This window comes from Lemur catta, chromosome 4 (genome assembly GCF_020740605.2).
Source record: "Lemur catta isolate mLemCat1 chromosome 4, mLemCat1.pri, whole genome shotgun sequence".
Taxonomy (NCBI): domain Eukaryota; kingdom Metazoa; phylum Chordata; class Mammalia; order Primates; family Lemuridae; genus Lemur; species Lemur catta.
Window position 1 is genome coordinate 93983508 of NC_059131.1, and position 19417 is coordinate 94002924.

General features: G+C 34.9%; 1 protein-coding gene across 1 annotated transcript in view; it reads right to left on the reverse strand.

Moving 5' to 3' along the window:
• Window positions 1-19417, reverse strand: part of DHX15 (DEAH-box helicase 15) — a 55965-nt gene that overhangs the window by 8445 nt on the left and 28103 nt on the right. The window contains exons 5-11 of the mRNA XM_045550461.1: window positions 19199-19417; window positions 12886-13053; window positions 5946-6032; window positions 4795-4944; window positions 3777-3885; window positions 3100-3291; window positions 71-193 (exon numbers count right to left, since the gene is read on the reverse strand). Of these exons, the coding sequence (XP_045406417.1) occupies window positions 71-193; window positions 3100-3291; window positions 3777-3885; window positions 4795-4944; window positions 5946-6032; window positions 12886-13053; window positions 19199-19417 (1048 nt within the window). The remainder of the gene's footprint in view (window positions 1-70; window positions 194-3099; window positions 3292-3776; window positions 3886-4794; window positions 4945-5945; window positions 6033-12885; window positions 13054-19198) is intronic.

The following is a 19417-nucleotide window of genomic DNA, read 5'->3' on the forward strand; positions in this document are numbered from 1 at the left end:
TGAAGAAACATTTTATACACTGCAAGTGACATTTAGACAAAAGAGTACCTTCAATCTAATTTACACTTACTTTGTTTAAAAGCATGGTAGACATTCAGCAGTGTCAGATGATCTCCATCTATGTGGGCAAATCTCATCTTGGCCTCATCTGCGGCTTTCTTGGCCTCCGTGGGGCGAACAAAACACTGTGGGACTAAACAAGGTTGGTATGGGCCCAACACAAACGCCCATATCGATGAGTCACGCATTCACAGATAGAGGAACAAGGCCTAGCTAGGTCAGTTCACAGAGCATAGGGCAGGGCAGGATGGCCTCCAACTGCATCTTGGACTGTTTACTACCTTGATTAGGTACATCAACACCTAACCACATCTGTAAGACAAGAGGGTTTCAAAGCTACAGAGTACCTGATTATTTTAACTAGATCTAAAAGTAGGCATCAAAACAGCTATTCTGAAGGCCATCAAGATACTAGAAAGCTCAACTTATTTCAAAAAACCAGTGCTGATAGCTCTACCAGTAACCAGAATTACAGTGTCAACAGCCTTTTAGCTAACTGTAATTTTCCAAAAGGCCATCCAGTGAATCCACTGAATGGCTGTGAAATTAGGAAGCTGTACTTACTTACCCACTGCAGAACTAAAATCAACTTTGCAACCAGTCTACTGCCACATTTCTATTAGAATTTCTTCCCTAAGACTATGGTTATTACCAACTGGTGGGTATCACTATTAGCACCGGTGAGCAGAAGCATATGTAAACATAAAAATAATCAAGTCTTGGGTTTTGATGATAGCAGTAGTGGTGGAAGGTTAAACCGCCTTTTAATCAAGAAAATTCAAAAAGGCTGTGATATTCAGCCTAGTATTCCAACATTTTAATAAAATTAGTAAATAAAGTCCCAAGTATAAAAGAAAAACTTATGTGAATCAAAACCTCAATATAAAAGCAAATGCCAATATTTTAAAAGTTGACAATTAGTCTGAAACAATCATTTCAAGGGTCATCAAAATATTTAACTACAGTTATTTGTTAGAGCCTCAATATTAATTCACATAAAACTGTATAAGTTGTTACAAAGCGTATACTACATTTTTTGAAATACAACTTTCCTTAATTTAGCAATTCCATAGTCATAAAAGTAGTATGAAATAAAAATACTTAACAGCTTGGGACTTTTTCAACACATTTTTAAAGTTCTGAAAACCTTGTCAATGAAAAAAATCATAAATTATCAGTTCAGATAGAAGATAATGGGAATAATTGACAGTGAGATCAAATACAGTATTAAATTACTCTTTCCCACACAGTTTCCCCTTTAAAAAGATGCCAAAGTAGCCAAACAAAGACAACAAAACATGATCACAGTAAATATTAAAAGTCTTGCTTAATGTAACTGAAGCAAGGTAATTTACGAAAGTACAGAAACTTCTCATAGCTGTGAATGTTAATGTGAACTAGCCACCAGAGTTAAGTGGGAATGAATAGGTAGCACTCCATAAGGCCCCTGGGTTTGCACTGTTTATATCAGGACCTCAAAACGCCAGAAACTATTTAAATGGCAAACAAAGCATTACAAGCTCAGCAAACTGTTTTTGTTCCACGACTTCTTTCTTATCCGCTATTTCAACAGTTTTCCCATAAATGGCCTGTTTAAAAACTACTGCACATAAATGCTTAATTTTCTTGATTTGCTAAAGATGACCACCAGCAAAAGCCTGTTTTGAATAACTCCTACTACACATAAGACTGAGATGTAGTTGGAAGATTTCAACTGCATCACAGTGACAAATTTTTTAAAGGGCTAATACTCTAAACTCAAACAAGGGTAATCATATAGTATGTCTGATTAGACAATCTAAAGAAATATAAATACGGCAGATAAGTGGGTACACAGATGATCTGTTAACTCTTGCCCCACTTTCTCTAAAAGCTAAACTCTTGGGAGAAGACAACTGGGAGAAGCTAACAAAACAACACATAAGAAAGGCAGACAACAACCTACCACCACCTCCGCAAATGAAACTACAATATAATTTAAATGATTCGATACTGCCCTGCCCATCTGCTCTGAGTCTGATCAGTCATAACTCTGCAAGAAAACATTTTAGCTAGTTCTTACATAAAAACTTCACACCATTAGAATATACCATACATCTAAACTAAGCCATAATTTTATATTTAAATATTTTTCAACTTATCCTTTAATTCCATGGAAGATTTTGAATTATTTGCACCATTAAAAGTAATTAAGACCAATAAACCACTCTGTGATTAGAAGTTAGTTCTCCCCAGTCCTGAAATAGTAGCATAGAATACTGTCAGTAAGTAAAAACTTGTTTTCTACTTTTAGCTATAAGAATCATTAAATTTGTTTGTTAACAATATTTCTACTCCTTTGGGAAAATCTATTTCCAAGTTACTATTCATCTGTGGATTAAATTTTACTGCTACTAAAAACAGCACTATTTCCTCAGCCTAATGTTCTAATTTTACAAAATTAGGAATTTTATCTATTAGGTATGTTTCTTTTACTAAGTGTTTTTCTGCCACTGTAAAAAAATAACATTATCAGATTAGTTTTAAAGCCTGAAAGTATGTATTATTACTTCTATTTATTTGATGCTAAGTTTGAAATTTATGTTTGTTTGATTGCCACTGGAATACATACTTATACACGTAGATAGATATGGCTCAACTTAAATGTAAACTTTAAGTCTGTCACAGGCTCACTTAGTAAGTGCCAAGTACTAGAACAAAAATCCTTCTTGTACTTTCAGAGATAAACCGCAAAGATAGTACTGATGGACCTACCACAGAATTCAGTAACACTTGCATTCAAACTTATTCTCAATGCAATTTTTATTTGCACTCAAGAGAGCCAATGTTTTACTATGTTTTGTGCACAATGACTTACTTTAATTTGTAAATACTATGTCATTATGAAACTATTTACAAGGTATTTAGGAAACAAAATGAGTTCCTTAAAACGATCTATATAATCCACTACCGTACTAAATATTAAAAAACAAAAACAAAAGTGAAGTCCACCCAAACTTTGAAGAGCTGGGCTTTTGTTAGTTCCTTTCCCTCTATTACCTGACAACATAGCAGTAATAGATAGGACCTCATTAGAACAGTTGTAGTCACAACTTGCAATAACCATTTTAGCGAGCTGTGGATCTAGAGGAAATTCTGCCATCATGGATCCCAATTCAGTAAGATCTCCATCATCATTTAAAGCAGCCAGATAATTCAAAAGTTCTAGGGCTCTCATCAGAGTTTCAGGAGCTAGGGGGAAAAGGCAATCTATTAGACAAGTTGCCTTAAGCAAGGCAAAGCAAGTGACAAAGTACTATCATAAGCAAACTCATTTTTCATTCTACAGTGGACCAAACTCAATTGTCATCAAATTCAATTATATAGATCTAGCAAACAATGAATCATACAAAATTGCAAGATTCTCTTGTAGGTAAAACTGTCTTTTCTCTAAATATTTTAAGTAATTGCTAATTCATCAATGTGTTTATCAAGCTATATTTCCCAAAGAAAAATCAGAAAGTTTATTCTCACATTTTCATGCCCAGGAGATAATTCAATTAAACTGAATACCTAGAATAAATTCTGAAGAAAAAAAACTTATTTGCTCATATAATTGTCATCCTTTTTAGTTTTAATGCTATCATATAAGATCACTTATCTTGATGCATACTGGAAGAATAGTTAAGTCCATTTTGGTTAAAAGATCTGACAAAATGTGCTTTCTTAAGTCATACCTGGTGGATCCATAAAATCAAAATGCACCAAATCATCAATACCAAGTTTCTTCAACTGTAACACAACTGATCCTAAATTAGAACGCAAAATCTCAGGATAGGTGTTATCCTAGCAAAAAACAAAAACGTGTTTGTTGTTAAACATTGCTCAATCACCTTGCTCCCGAAAACAAAACATATCTGTTCCCTGTCTCCTCAGCTATTCACTTTGGCACGAATTCTATAACACTGAGGAGAGAAAAATACTTATGGAATACAGAAATCAGATACTTTTCTCCAACAATCTTTAGTGTTCAAAGCCTCTGCTGCTTTCCACCCCAACTCAGAACGGTTTAAAAAAAAAAAAGGTTGTGCAGTAGTCCCCCTTATCCAAGGTTTCAATTACCCACCACCAACACCTGAAAATATTAGATTAAAAGTTCCAGAAAATAAACAATTTGTAAGTTTTATATTGTACACTGTTCCAAGTAGTGTGATGAAATCTCACTCAGTCCCACCTGATCCAGCCCAAAATGGATATTAAACTCAATGTCATGGTATCTCAGCACTTGTGTTCAAGTAACCCTCATTTTTTTTTAGTAATTGCTCTACAGCGCAAAAGTAGCCATGCTGGCAATTCACATATGCCAAGGAGAAGCCTTGAAGTACTTCCTGTAAGTGAAAAGGTGAAAAACTCTCCACTTAACAAGGGGTGGGGGAGAATCACACACTGTACTATGATCTACAGTAAGAATGTATCTTCAGTGAAACTGCGAAAAAGGAAAAAGAAATATGCGCATAGTATATGTAAAGCTCTGTACTATCTGAGGTTTCAGGCTGGAGTCTTGGAACGCATACCCCTGTGGATGAGGGGGTACTGCTGTATTGGTAGATTATACCATAAATCTCACTCAGAAAAAAACTAAGGAGCTTTTGGTCTTAAAAGGGAAGATAAAGTAAATGAAGCAATTTTCTTTTTTAGGTAACAATTCAACCTAAACTTCCAAACACACAGGAAAAATACAGTAATATCCCTTACCTGCATTTCTGTTTTATAAGCTTTCTCTGTGTAAAGCCTGAAGCATTTCCCAGGTCTGGTACGTCCAGCTCGACCAGCCCTTTGTTGAGCTGAAGCTTTACTAATAGCTGTCACCAAAAGGGACTCAACCCTGATTCGAGGATTATATACCTATTGGAATGGAAATAACACAAGATTATTTCTTCAGTTAAACAAAAACTGTGATTCAGAGGTACCCAAAGCCTACAGTAAATCCTAAAATAAACAAAGTAGTATTGTATGACCACCATAAATCATGTTGCCACAATAATAGAGAATTCATCACCCCATGCCTTAACTTTCTCTCAGACATTCTGACTCCACCATTCTGAAAGACTCAAGCTAACATGAAAAATTTCTTATCCAACACACAGATGGCTTATGTAATCTTTACTACTCCTAGTTTAAAATAATTTCAGTTCTATCAGTTTACCTTGTGCCTTGCTTTTTATATGCTGGTAGTGAAGGATTTTGCCTGAAAAGAAACCTGCAATTTCAACACCTGATGTTCAGAGTGGACATCAAGAAAAACACTTTGAACTTAGTCCAAAAGAAGTCAGTCATGTACTTTCTGTTTAAAAGGAAATTTTTCTATCAATAACATGATATACCTACAAGATATAGTCAACTTACCCAAAAGATGTTTGAAACATAACTTAGAGTATTTACTGAGTAGCAATTTCATTTGTCAAAAATGTTTAGTCATCAGCACTGCTAAAATAGAGGAGTAACACAGTACCTTTTTTCAAATAGTGTGCCCAGTACATAGTAGGAACTCTAGTGTTGGGTAAGTGACTGGTCTGCGGGGATGACAATCCTGTACTTTTATTACTTCACCTATGGTCCTTAAATGAACATACAAGCCAAAACATCCCCCATCACAACCCTGAAACAAAGAAACCAAAGCAACCCTACCTAAATGGGAGGGGGAAAAAAAGCCTCTAGGATTAAACATAAAATACTGCCTTAATTTCTAAACACAAAGGGCTCCTATGGCAGAAATCTGAAAATGAAAATGAAAATAGAAAATTATTTGTGAAATATAAATTTTAGCCATTAAATAAATGGGCAGTAAGTACCATGCAACTAATGCTGATTTATAAAGTGTTCAACTAACACACTAAAACAGGTACCTTTTGTTTTGCAAATCCAGGATCAATCACAAACACCACACCATCTATCGTCAAAGATGTCTCTGCAATGTTAGTTGACACAACTACCTGTTAAGAAATACAGTATACAAGTTATGTTACACATTAAGTAAAACTAACATGACAGTAAGTTTAGCTATTAACTTTCACTAACACAAGGAACTTCAAACCAGTAAATAAACTACTTCCCTTCCCAACAAAGCTATTACGTCAGGTTATCACTCTACCACATTACATGATTATGCAATAAAAGAATAGCATCAAAACAAAAACACTGATAGCTACACAACATACCTTACAGAATGTCTCACTAATAAAACATCCCTTATAATATCTAAACTTCCACAAGAGTATTTTTCAATTTTTCCAAGCAATATTTATGAAAGAAAACCTCATATTTATATCACTGAAACTCAATTCACCATTTTTCAGAAATGCCCCAGGGAAAAAGCTCAAGGTACAATCCAGTAAGAATTGAAAAATCATCACAATCTAATGTAAATGTGTTGGTAAGTATACAGTCTCAAAGGGATAATATGTAATATGTTACTGTACACAAGCAACTGTTTCGGAATCATACACTGAACGAAGTTTAAAGCATTTAAATAGTAATATGTATGACAGCTTATTTTTATATGTGCATGTTTAACTATATGTTAGACATGTTTTAGGAAATTGGTTAAGGACCTGGAAATAACATGTTACGTATAATTTTTTCCTTTTAAAACAATGGGAAATAGGGATTCTTCATTTGCATTTTTACCTAGAACATCTGATTTTCAGGAACAGATTACTAACATTAAGTTGGAGATGTCTGTGTAGGTAAGCAGTTGACACAGAAAATGAATGAGAGAAACAGTCTGTGCTTTACAGATTTTACAGTTTGTAAGGGAAGATTAGGCATGGACAGAAAGGGTAAATGACACCAAAAATTCACTGTGAGATTTAAAAAGGGTTTACTTCCACAGGGAACAAAGGCTTTACTAAGAAAACAGCATTTAGAATAGTTCTTGAAGGTAAAGTAAGATCTACTCACAAGAGAGAAGGAAAGAGCATTAGCATTACAAAGCTCATCTTAAACAGTGTATGTGGACAAGAACGTCTATGGGCACATATAAGAAATGAAAGAACTTATATTTATTCCTATTAATTTTTTAAAAGCATTTTCTTTCATAAATAAAAAGCTTAAATAACTCCTAGGCTTTTGTTCTATTACCTGTTTTATTTAAAATAATATTAACATTTTCATTTTCTGACTTCATACCTACTGAGGAGATGTCCCAAGACATTGGCAGGAAGCCTTGCAGGTTGCAGGTTTAAAAACTTACTAGGGATCTATTAATAGGGTATTTCAGAATCATTTACATGTCAAAACTCAAAATATTTCATTTTTTTGTTGGTCATGTGAAAAGACAGAACTAGCAAAGGGATAAGAAACCACAGGTGGTTTGATGATGCTACTGAAATTCTACAGGAGACTGAGATAACACGATCAATAATTAGAACTGAAGCAAACATAAACAGGGTATATAAAGTTGACAGGTAGACTTGAGTAAGTATAACCTGAGATTAATACTCTTCTAGAAAGTCAGTTTTTAATAGTGGAAGGATCAATGAATTCAGGGGTAGGTGGCAGAGCCAGGAGTCAAATCTGAGTAGCTAAGTAACTGTGGAAAGGTTTTAATACCTCCAAGCTTCTATTTCCTTTTACAACTCTGGCTTATTACTTAGTTTAGCTAACACAAAGCTGTAGGGAATAAAATGGATGTAGAAATGCCTTATAAACCATACAGAACCAATTATATACTAATAATTATATAAGAGGTCTTCTGGTTTTTTGGAATTCTGGGGTGAAAATCATGGTTCTGAATATATGTAGGACAGTAGAGAAAATTACCTTCCCTTTTTTTTTAAGTTATTTTGGGAAAAATAACTTGTCATATTTCTTCTAGAACAAAATAGAGGCCATGTGATAAAAATTTTTTGATGTGATCAACTCTTAAAGACGTACCTAAAAAGTTAACTTTTTCTCCAAAAAATAATTTCATTTGTGTACACATGTTTTGTTTGGGGGTTGTGTGTGAGACAAATTCTATAATACTTATAAAGAAGTGATGTGTGATTCTACAAGTGTTTAAAAATCAAGTGATTGTGCCAACTGGGCATGCCCCATATCATTAGTGATAAAGAGTGTATTGCCAGCTAAAAGTCAACCCTCAAATATAAGTGTTAAATGAGTCCTCAGAGAAGCTTGAAGTTTTAGGATTTTCCCAAGGACTAAAAAACAGCTAAGGCGAAATAAATATACACACGTACATAATGCAAACAAATAAATGAAACAATAAAAGTTGCCCTGGGATGGGCACAGTGGCTCATGCCTGTAATCCTAGCACTCTGGAAGGCCAAGGTGGGAGGATTGCTTGAGGTCAGGCTTTCAAGACCAGCCTGAGCACGAGTGAGACCCTGTCTCTACTAAAAACAGAAAAAAAATTAGCCAGTCAACTAAAAATAGAAACAAAAAATGAGCTGGGCGTGGTGGCTCCACCTGTAATCCCAGATACTCAGGAGGCTGAGGCAGGAAGATAACTTGACCCAGGAGTTTGAGGTTGCTGTGAGCTAGGCTGACACCACAGCACTCACACTAGCCCAGACAACAAAGAGACTCTGTCTCAAAAAAAAAAAAAAGTTGCCCTGGAACCCCAGCAGCTAAGTGAGGCAAGCCCTAAGCATGTAAATGGCCCACCATCCAAGAGACAAAATGATCCTGAATTTGTAAAGGGACACACATATGATCAGTAGGAATCTATTAAACTGTTACAAATTTTCTAGACTGTAACTTTGAAGTAAGTGTTTATTTAAAAAGCATTCAAACCTCACTAAGTAACTATTTCAGGTAAATATTCCCAATTATAGAAAATAAACCGTATGGTGAAAAGTTTGGCATCATTGTCAAGATGTGCTAAGAGTAAACTTCCCCCTCAATAACCTGCCTTCCAAAACGACCCCACTATGATTTATTCCAATAATTACACTACAAAGAGGTAGAACTCAGGGTACCTGAATTGCCCTATTTGAACACTGTTTGGACACAATAATGCACTTAGATTAAACTAGTTTGGATTTTTAGTCCCCAGGGAACTCTGTGGGAGTCTCCAATTCAAAGACATTAACTTATTTGCTTGTAAACAATCCAGCAGCAAAAAACTAGCAATCTTCAGACGGTGGATCATTGAGCCTCTCTTTAAAACTATAGAACCATCTCCACAAGGGCTATTTCTCTTTTTTATTGAGCAAGTATGCTCTGAACCATATTAATCAGCAAACTGTGGGCTAAGCTACAGAAAAAAAAGCTATTTGTATGGATAAAATTAATGAAAACTGATTATTTTAAATCAAATAATCATTGCTGGATTTTAGTGACACCAAATCTATAAAACAGCAATTGTAAGTCTTAGTCAAAAGATGCATGGGAAAGTTTTACTGAAGAGTAAACTTTAATGCATACAAAGAACTACTACAGCTTTTAGCTTAATCAAATACTTAAAAAACTTCAGAAATTATCAAAGCAGATGAAAACATCTACCTCACATAAATACGTGTTGCAATATGAACCTTTCCTGGTTGTTAAAAACTTGAAATGGTTCACCGCTAGTGCTATTATTTGCATACATAAAAAGAACATAGTAACTATTTGTAAAATGAATGCTACTTAAGTACACAAATGCCCATAAACCATAACCTTATATACAATCTACACTGTAAAACTTTAACACTAAAAAGCTGTGTTCATTTTACCACAGTCAAGTTGAAAAATCTATTCTGCATAAATTAATGGAATGAAGAGTGAGATGACAAATACAACACTGCCTTACAAAGGGACTCAAATATAAAGTTACACAGAATTACAATTTGATGGAATTTAAAATACTGTATTAAATATTCTATTTGTTCAATAACTTCAAATATTTTTATATATCTGCTCTATGCTATTATCCTTATACTACTACAAAGTAAATAATTTAACAAAAATTAAATCAAATCATATTTTGCTTTTCACAATCAGAGGCAGAGAGTAAATCTCTGTTCTTATTTAATTTTAATTAACTGTATCATTGTTGTGTGTGACAGTTAACACTTCTGAATGAAAGCTCCACTCTAGCACCTGGTGTGGTGTTTGATTAGTGGCCCTTAGGTCCTTTATTTTGTAAAGGTAAACAGGATATTATAAAAGGTGAAGCATTTATGTGTTGTTAGGAGTAAAACACAGAAACAAAACAGGATTCAAAAAAAAACCAAACAAACAAACAATAGAAAACAGCAATTGAACAGCAGTGTTTCCTGTTCTAGTGCCTACCCATTTTCCCTCACATATCTTTAATTCTCACGCTATCTCCTTCCCCACAATGCCACCAGTCATTTCTTCTTGCTCTAACTGGGCCTGCCAGTGATTGGCCAGAATATGTTTCAGCTATCTCTAGGTGTCAGCTGACAACCCCATCTCAGACCAGACAGCTGCCCTGCCCATCAATAAATATACATGACTTGCTATGCAGGTCTTCCTCTATCAACTACTCTTGAATGAAAAATTTTAATTTGTGCTTTGTTATTCCTCATACTGAGAATGATGACCCAATTGCCAAGGAAGTCTTCCTTCACTCCCCCAGGATCGTCTGTCCACGGAGGGGCTCTTCTCAACCTTTAAGATGATGTTGATACACGGCAAGAGATAACATGATTTTCCAGCAAGATGTCCAATAACTTTAACTGAATGAAACACCATCAATGAATGGAGGAAAAGCATCATTGTGGCCCTTAGTTTTAAATTTAAAAAACCCAGGACCGCTTCCCAGAGTGAGACCACATTAGCTGTGGCCACCACTGCATATCCAGCCACTGCTGAGTCACTCTTTCAGTAAGACAGAATTCTCCTCTGCCATCCTTAGGATTTATAACACAAAAAGCAAACAACCACTATGACAACAAAAAATCTAATTCTATTCCATGGGTTTAAGTTATAGATAAGACAAAATTTCAAGTGCTGAAATAGCACAAGACTGAACCTACATATCCAATACATTAATAATAAAGAAAGCAAAGAGCTCAGATGTTTAACTATTGGAAGCATGGGCCCACATCTCTCAATGTAACTCAATGCAATGAGAAGTACCCAAAAAGATGGACAAACACAGCATATTTGTTGTATGCCAATTTCATTCAATGGTATACAAGCACATTTTAAAAATTAAACAAATGCAGAAATACAAAGTTCACATGATTTCAGGACACTGAAAATTTAGGTCTTTAAAGAGGATGCATTAACTCCTCTTTATTATAGAAATGTTTGAGAAATACACACATCTATTGATGTGGAATCTAGCTTAAAAGTCCACAGAGAAAAAATATTTTCAAAGTCGACTTCAAAATTACATACTAAAAGTATCACTTAAAACATCCCATTTTCTCCCACAAAGTCCATAATACACATAAAGTAACACGTAAAAAATGTTTTAGTATGATCTGGAGATAGCATTATGACAAAAAAATAATTGAAAGTTCAGCATAATGAAGCTATGATTATACTATTTTTTAAAGTCAAAATTACTACATTTGATGATCTATGAACAACTCAGAAGTTGATGTTTTCTCCCTATTAATCTCCTATTAACTTATATTCCAACAGGCTGGTACGTATATGCATTCAGTAAATTCTCTCAATTTGAAAAACATATTTGGTTCATTTAAGTTTTATACAGCCATGTAAAAAAATAATTGGCCATGATATAGTTAAATGTTTCTCTATAATCTGTAATTTTTTAGTAATCATCAAAAATATTAGCAAAAAGATTGGGAAAAAACAGCAATAGAAGCTGTGAGTCCTGAATAGAGATATAAGAAAGCAATGGATTCTGATTTTGACTAACAAGTAAATTTTAAGTTGAGTAAAACTTTAGGTAAGATAAGACTTTTTTCTATACTAATAAACTGAAAAACTTTATAGTAGCTGCCATGAGAGAGCATGTTAGTATCTCATATACATTAAGCTTAATACTAAATAATCATCTACCAACCAAGGTGAAAGTAGTAAATTATACCCAGTTTAAAAAATAAAAAACACTGGGATCAGAGATTAATAATCTTAACAAAATTAACATGCTTCTATTATCTAACCTAACAAGTGGCTAGGCTTAAAAGTCAAACTGACTCCCTTGTTCTAGGGGTTTTCAAATCTTTTAATAAAATAGTGCAATCTTATTTTCAAACAATCTTTTAGAACTCCCAAATCTTAAAAACTAAAGGCCTAGCTTCTCTATTTCAGACTGGTACTCATCTCTCCTCCCATTCCTCCAACAAAGTGCCTCAGAGATAGGGCTGGAATAACCTTATTCCCTTTTCTGTAACTGGGCACACATCCGTACTAAAAGGTTCCAGACAAAGTTCCTGCCTTCAAGGAATCCATATATTTATGAAGTATGATTAGTGCTACTGTTATTAAAGGTCTGCAGAGTCCACATTCCACACCTATAGGCATGACATTTGGTTAAGTCTTAAAGAAAATTCTAGGCAGAAGGCCAAGGCACTGAAGGAAGAAGTGCTTGCTTTTTACCAAATGATTTAATGGGAGAAAGACAGCACTTGGCCCAACGTCCCCCTTTTCTAAACCCGCCCTAACTGACCTTACATTTGCTGAGGAGGACTGCCAAGGTGGGGAAAAGCAGTATATATTCTTACTCTAGGCTCAAAGACATGCAGAACCCCACCTCAACACATCTTTTATCACTTTTGAGATGCAGATTATTTTGTTATATATAATCCAGGTCATAATCACCTAAAACATAATCCTTTACAATTGAATATAATTTGGTATTTCAATAAAACAATTCCTTTGATATTAATGTTTATAAAAAAATCTTTCTAATGTTACCTTCCTTCCAATTGCTCCATTCTGTTTTTTTGGGGGTGGAGGTTCAAAAATACGCTGTTGCTGCTGAGGTGGAAGTGTAGAGTACAATGGAATGATTTTAATGTCACCAACTTCAGGGCCCAAATCATCAACTTCACGCTTTATTCTCTTACAGGCTTCGTCAATTTCCTACAAAATAAAAGTCTGAGTCTAAAAACAAAACCAAACACTGAAACATTCTAGTTTTTATCATAATCCTAGTTCTTTGTGGCTTATTTTTTGTATACAATTTGCTTTCATTTCATGGATACCCTATTTTCAATTTAGTAACCAAAATAAATTTAGCCAATTTCAATGGGATTTCCACAACAATCCAAGAAGTTTGATTTTTGGATTCCAATGAATACGTAACTGCCTTATTTGTATTCCACACCCCCTTCCCCCTTTTCTTATAGTCAGATTTCCTAATGAATTCTCAACAAATTATACTAAAATTGAAATTTCTCACCCAGGAATATTTTACTGCACTCATGACCTTTTCAATTTTCACAATCTAAAAGAAATTGATGTGCCAGACATTTTAAATAAGCCAATTAGGCTTTAATGTCACGTATCACTAATGCAATTATATGGCAGATTTGCTTCATTGTGCCTAATGAGAACAAACACCTTTACAGTATCAACATAGATATTTAAGAACTAGGCTAAACCAAATATCTTAAGGGCAGCTTCAAAAATTTTCCTACCATAGAAAAGTAGTCGCATGCTGCCTAACAACAGAGGTATGTTGTTAGGCGATTTTGTTATTGTGCAAACATCAGTATACTTACACAAACCTAGATAGATGGTGTAGCCCATTATACACTTAGGTTATGGTACAGCCTATTGCTCCTAGGCTACAAACCTGTACAGCATGTTCCTGTACTGAATACTGTACGCAATTGTAACATGGTATTTGTGTATCTAAACACAGAAAACATACAGTAAAAATATGGAATAAAAGTTAACAATTTGTACACCTATATAGGGCACTTGCCATGCACGGATGGAGCTTGCAGAACTGGAAATTGCTCTGGGTGTGTCAGTGAGTGGTGAGAGAATATGAACACCCAGGACACTCTATACTCTACTGTAGACTTCATAAACACTGTACACTTAGGCTACACTAAATTTACAAAAAATGTATTTTTCTTTCTTCCATGATAAATTATCTGTAGCTTACTGTAACTTTTTTACTTTTTTACTTTATAAATTAGTTTTTTTTAACTGTTTGGCTCTTTTGTAGTAACACTTAGCTTAAAACACAAACATATAAAACTGTACAAAAATATTTTCTTTCTTTATATACTTATTCCATAAGCGTCTTCCTATTTTTTTAAATTTTTTTTAGTTCTTATTCTTTCTTGTTAAAAGCTAAGACACACACACACACACACACACACACACACACAAGCCTAGGCCTACATGGGGTCAGGATCATCAAAATCACTGTCTACCACCTCCATATCTTGTCCCACTAGAAGGTCTCCATGGAGCTGTCATCTCCCATGATAACAAGGCCTTCTTCTGGAATACCTGCCTGAAGCTGTTTCACAATTAACTTTTTTTTAGTAAGTGGGAAGATATTCTAAAATAACAAAAGATAGTATAATAAATACATAAAGTAATATTATCATTTATTATCATTATCAAGCATTATGTACTATATATATGTGCTATACAGTACTTTTCACAACTGGCAGCAAAGTAGGTTCGTTCACACCAGCATCACTACAAACAGGTGAGTAATGTGTTGTGCTGTGATGTTACATGGCTATATTTAGTTCAATTATAACATTATGGGACCATGGCACTGTTGCCACCAGAAGACCCAAATGCCATTATGCAGCACATGACTGTATTCCAATGCATTTGCATTCAAATCAAAGTTTAAAGGGAGAAAACATCATATAGGTGGGTGGAAATTTTAGAGTGGGAAAGAGATTTAAAAATGGGGAGGGGAGCATGGCTGGCAAATGTGTTCTAAAATTAACTGAAGCATTACTTCAACTAAACCCAAAAATACATCAAACAGCTTGTTATAATATATTCTAGGCAGCCTACCCAATGAAAGACCCAATCAGAAGCTATCCTCATTAACTAATTACCTTTTGTTCAAAAGACAGAATGATACAAATGGGGGGAACGAAATTTTAGGTAAATTTATTCTATATTTTTATTATATCAAATTAATTTTCATTTAAGTGAGTTTATATCAAATTGCAATTTTGTTTCCATGTTAAACACAAAGTTCTTAAATACAGTAAGAATAAAAAAATTATTTCCACCAATTTTATCAGTTTTCTTTAATAACATAAGGTTATCTGTCTTGAAAATTGTGACACAGAAAATTGCTAACAGGGATCTGATGTTAATAGTTTTGCCTCCTGAGATCAAGTTTCTAAAAAAGGAAAGTAGAATGCTATTCATCAAAAGAAAAAAATATAACAAATATTTTTAGAAAAAAATTACTTTGAAATGCTGTATCTAGATTAGAATGCCCCCTGCTGGCATGCAAATACAAAATTAAGAGTTCTCCAAATTAAAAAAAAAATTTTTGAACATATATACAAAACTAAATTACCAACATCCAGAGTATCTGTAACTTTGTTAACTTTACCATATAAACAAGTGGCAAATATATGGTCACAAGTCACGAAATATCCAGATTTCACATACTAAAAAATTAAGTACCCAAATCATACATTTGCTCTATGATTCTAGTATTTCAAGATGAAAATTTCAACTTTAATGAAGGGACTAGACTACCCAATCTGCTAAGCATGCATGGAGATAAAATAAACTGACTGACAAGTGCGTGGGATATAAAGGCATCTCTAAAGTACAGAAGAAAAATCCCATACTACTTACTGTGTTTATATAAACAAGGTTCTAAATACAATTTTAAAACTCTGCAATAAAAATTTGCTAAAATTACCCCTTGAAGTTTAGCAAACTTCCATAGAGTCAACACTAAAAGTTCAGAATGCCACAAAACTCATCTATATTCATCAGAATATAAACACAAACAGGTAGAGAAAGAAATGGAAGGTTCACTTTTCATGCAGCAGTTGTCTGGTTAGTCATTGGCAATACTAAGACAGAGTTCAGGAATTTCTGATTTGAGGAAAGACTTTTAGTACCCAAAGCATCAATATATGTTACCTCATTAATTTGGACTTTACCTATGAACTCACTGCATGTTGAAAAAAATATTTTACTAAACAAAACTAAAGATAGAAGAATTTGTTGCCTAAGGAATGAACGGTTTCAGCATCTTCAAGTACCTACTTTTAAAACAATTGATACTTCAATTACAATCACTCCTACCTAATTCAGTAGAGTAGCTTCCCTAAGGACTTACTATTAGGCAGCACTTCATTTTAAATATTAGGTCCAGATGTTATGCATTAAAATAACTTAAAAACATTCTAGAATTCAAATCTTTCTCAACCTTTCACCAATTTAAGTCAGTCTCTCTCCTTCCCAAATTAACTCCAATGTCTACAGAAGCACTATTATGTAAACAGTTCACAACTACCGTAGCCCTTTATTACATGAATGACATATACTCCAGCACACATCTGCAAACCATGCTGTTTACTTCTTTCTTTCCCAAGCTATGTCATTCAGTTGCCAAAATATGAATTACAAAAAGTTGTCTCAGCCAGGTGAGGTGGCTCATACCTGTAATTCCTCTGGGAGGCCAAGGGGGGAGGATTGCTTGAGCTCAGGAGTTCAAGACCAGGCTGAGCAAAAGTAAGACTCCATCTCTACCAAAAATAGAAAAAAATTAGCCAGGCATCCTGGCACATGCCTGTAGTCTCAGCTACTTGGGAAGCTGAGGAGGATCATCTGAGCCCACGAGTTTTAGGTTGTTGTGAGCTAGGCTGACACCATGGCACGACAGAGCAAGATTCTGTCTCAAAAAAAAAAAAAGGAGAAGGGGAGGAGAGGAGAGGAGAGGAGAGGAGAGGAGAGGAGAGGAGAGGAGAGGAGAGGAGAGGGGAGGGGAGGGGAGGGGAGGGGGGGGAGGGGAGGGGAGGGGAGGGAGGGGAGGGGAGGGGAGGGGAGGGGAGAAGAGAACTTGTCTCAGAGAAAAACCTTTCAGGTCCTTACCATGAAGCCAGCCATCTGATATCTCTGACAGAATTCCAATTTGCTTGGGTTATCTGAGTATACTAACAATTTTAAATAATCATTAAGAAAATGAAAATATACTATGCAGTTTGGAAGAAGTGAGAAACCATAGAGACCGGACACAAGAAGACAAAATGAGCATCTCAACAGCCTCAATACTGCATCACAGGATAAATGCCATTTACATGCCACCAAAAAAGCATTTGGTACTCTTGCTTACAAAATATATAAAAATTCTTCCATTTGAAATGGATAAAAAGGAAGACGATTTGCAACAATTTCCCCAAAGAACAAATATGTTTCTCTACTGGGAATAATTTTGCACCCCGAGGGCACATTTGGCAATGTCTGCTAACATCTTTGGTTGTCAAAACCAGGAAAGGAGTGTTAGTGCACTGATGGGTAGAAGCTAGGGAGGCTGATCAATGACCTACAACGCACAGTGTCCCTCACCACACAGAATTAACTATCCCACAGGATAAATAGCGCTGAGGTTGAGAAACCCTGCTCTACAGAAAGAAAACCACGGCCAATGTGGCACAAATCATTAAGACAATCCTGAAGAAATCCAAGGATAAAAAATTATTTGATGCTTACAGTGTTAATACAATAGCATTTGCTCAAATATTATGTACCAAGCACCCCTGTAGAATCTAACACAAAGAGTTCACAACTCTAGTGTAGGGAGGCAGTCACACAGCAGATCTTTGATATCTGAGAGACACTAGGGCAATTTCCCAAAATTTAGGGTGTCATCAATGTATCACAGGCATCATATTGGCCAAAATACTCCTCTGGAACAGTAACCCTTAAAATAAAGGAAATATAAAAATGGTCCAAGGAGCTTGTTGAAGATGCAGATTTCTATATTTCACTCCCAAATTTTACCAGTTTCACCAAGTCAGGAAAGAGGTAAGAAACCGCCTTGTTTTAACAAATTCTCTTCTCTCAAGCAGGCGATGTACTGACCACACTTGGGGAAAAATATTCCAGAGCAGAAGACAATCTTTCATTGTCAAGGATGCCACAACATTTTAAGCTTTGCATTCATATACTATCTCTGTTGCATTTTTTTTAAAATTTACAAGTCTCTTAAAATGTAAAAGCAACACTTAAGTGGGCTGTAAAAAAAAAAAGGGGGGGGTGGATCTGCACATATAGCTATTTAAATCTAAATTATTTAATATTCTGTGAAATAAAAAATTTAGGCCTTCTTCATAGTGGCCACATTTGAATGCTAAAAAGCCCTATTTTGTTAGTGGCTACCCTAGTGAACAGAAGATACAGAATACTTCCAACATTACAGAAAGTTCTATGCTCTCGAATCTTGCCATTCAACCCTTGAGGAGCACCAGCATTATCAAGACATTTATTAGAAATGCAGAATCTCAGGCCCCATCATGACCTAATGAATCAAAACCTGCAAGTTTTCTAAGTGCTTTGCATGTATATTCGTTTCAGAAGCACATTCTACAAAATTCACAAAGTCTACTAGAGCAAAACTCTAAGAAACTCTTTAGTAAAACGCTTCCAAAAATTTTGTTTTACCCAAATAAGTTTTCCTAAATTTACTTAGCCACTCAAGCATTTCACAGCACACTTAGACCCTGTTGGAAATGAGTTTAGAAAATGCTGTATTTGAGAATAAAATTTATATCTAAAAATTAGGTTAAGTTCTAAGAAAATTTTGTGATTCCCTCCAATCCTCAGTGAGCACATGGAAGATGACAAAACAAAACACACAAGTGTTCTGATGATGGATAGGCAGCCCAGTTCACTCACAAACTAAATAACTGATGAAGGTAACTTCATTTCAAAACCAGCTGTGATACAAATTCACGCCTCAGCAAAACACTACTTATAACCCAGACCTCTCCAAGGCTGAGACTACAATTGCTAAATCTTGAAATTCTAAAAGCATTTAACATTCTTAGGATAGCTATCTATAACACAAACACTGGAGGTATAAAAAGGTATTCCTAGAGTATATAAATAAAAGAGCTTATATATTTTATATATTAATACAATCAGGTTGAGGAAAACTGTTGGGATAAGAAAAATATGGTTAATATATGCCAAATTCTTAAGTTTAAAGTCTCTGCATACTAGAAATAATATGCCAAAGGCTAAATAATGAAGCAAATAATGACAATACCTCTTGACCAGTTAAGAAAAGTAGAAGATCTCCCTCTTCCTCTTCACACATATGAATTTGGATCACGGTTCGAATTGCTGCTTCAAGATAATCTCTCTCTGGTTCTGGAGTGTAAAAGATCTCAACAGGATGTGTACGCCCAGGAATAGTTAAGAGAGGACAGTTATCAAAGTAAATCTGGAATTTTCCTGCATCTAGTGTAGCACTCATAACTATAAC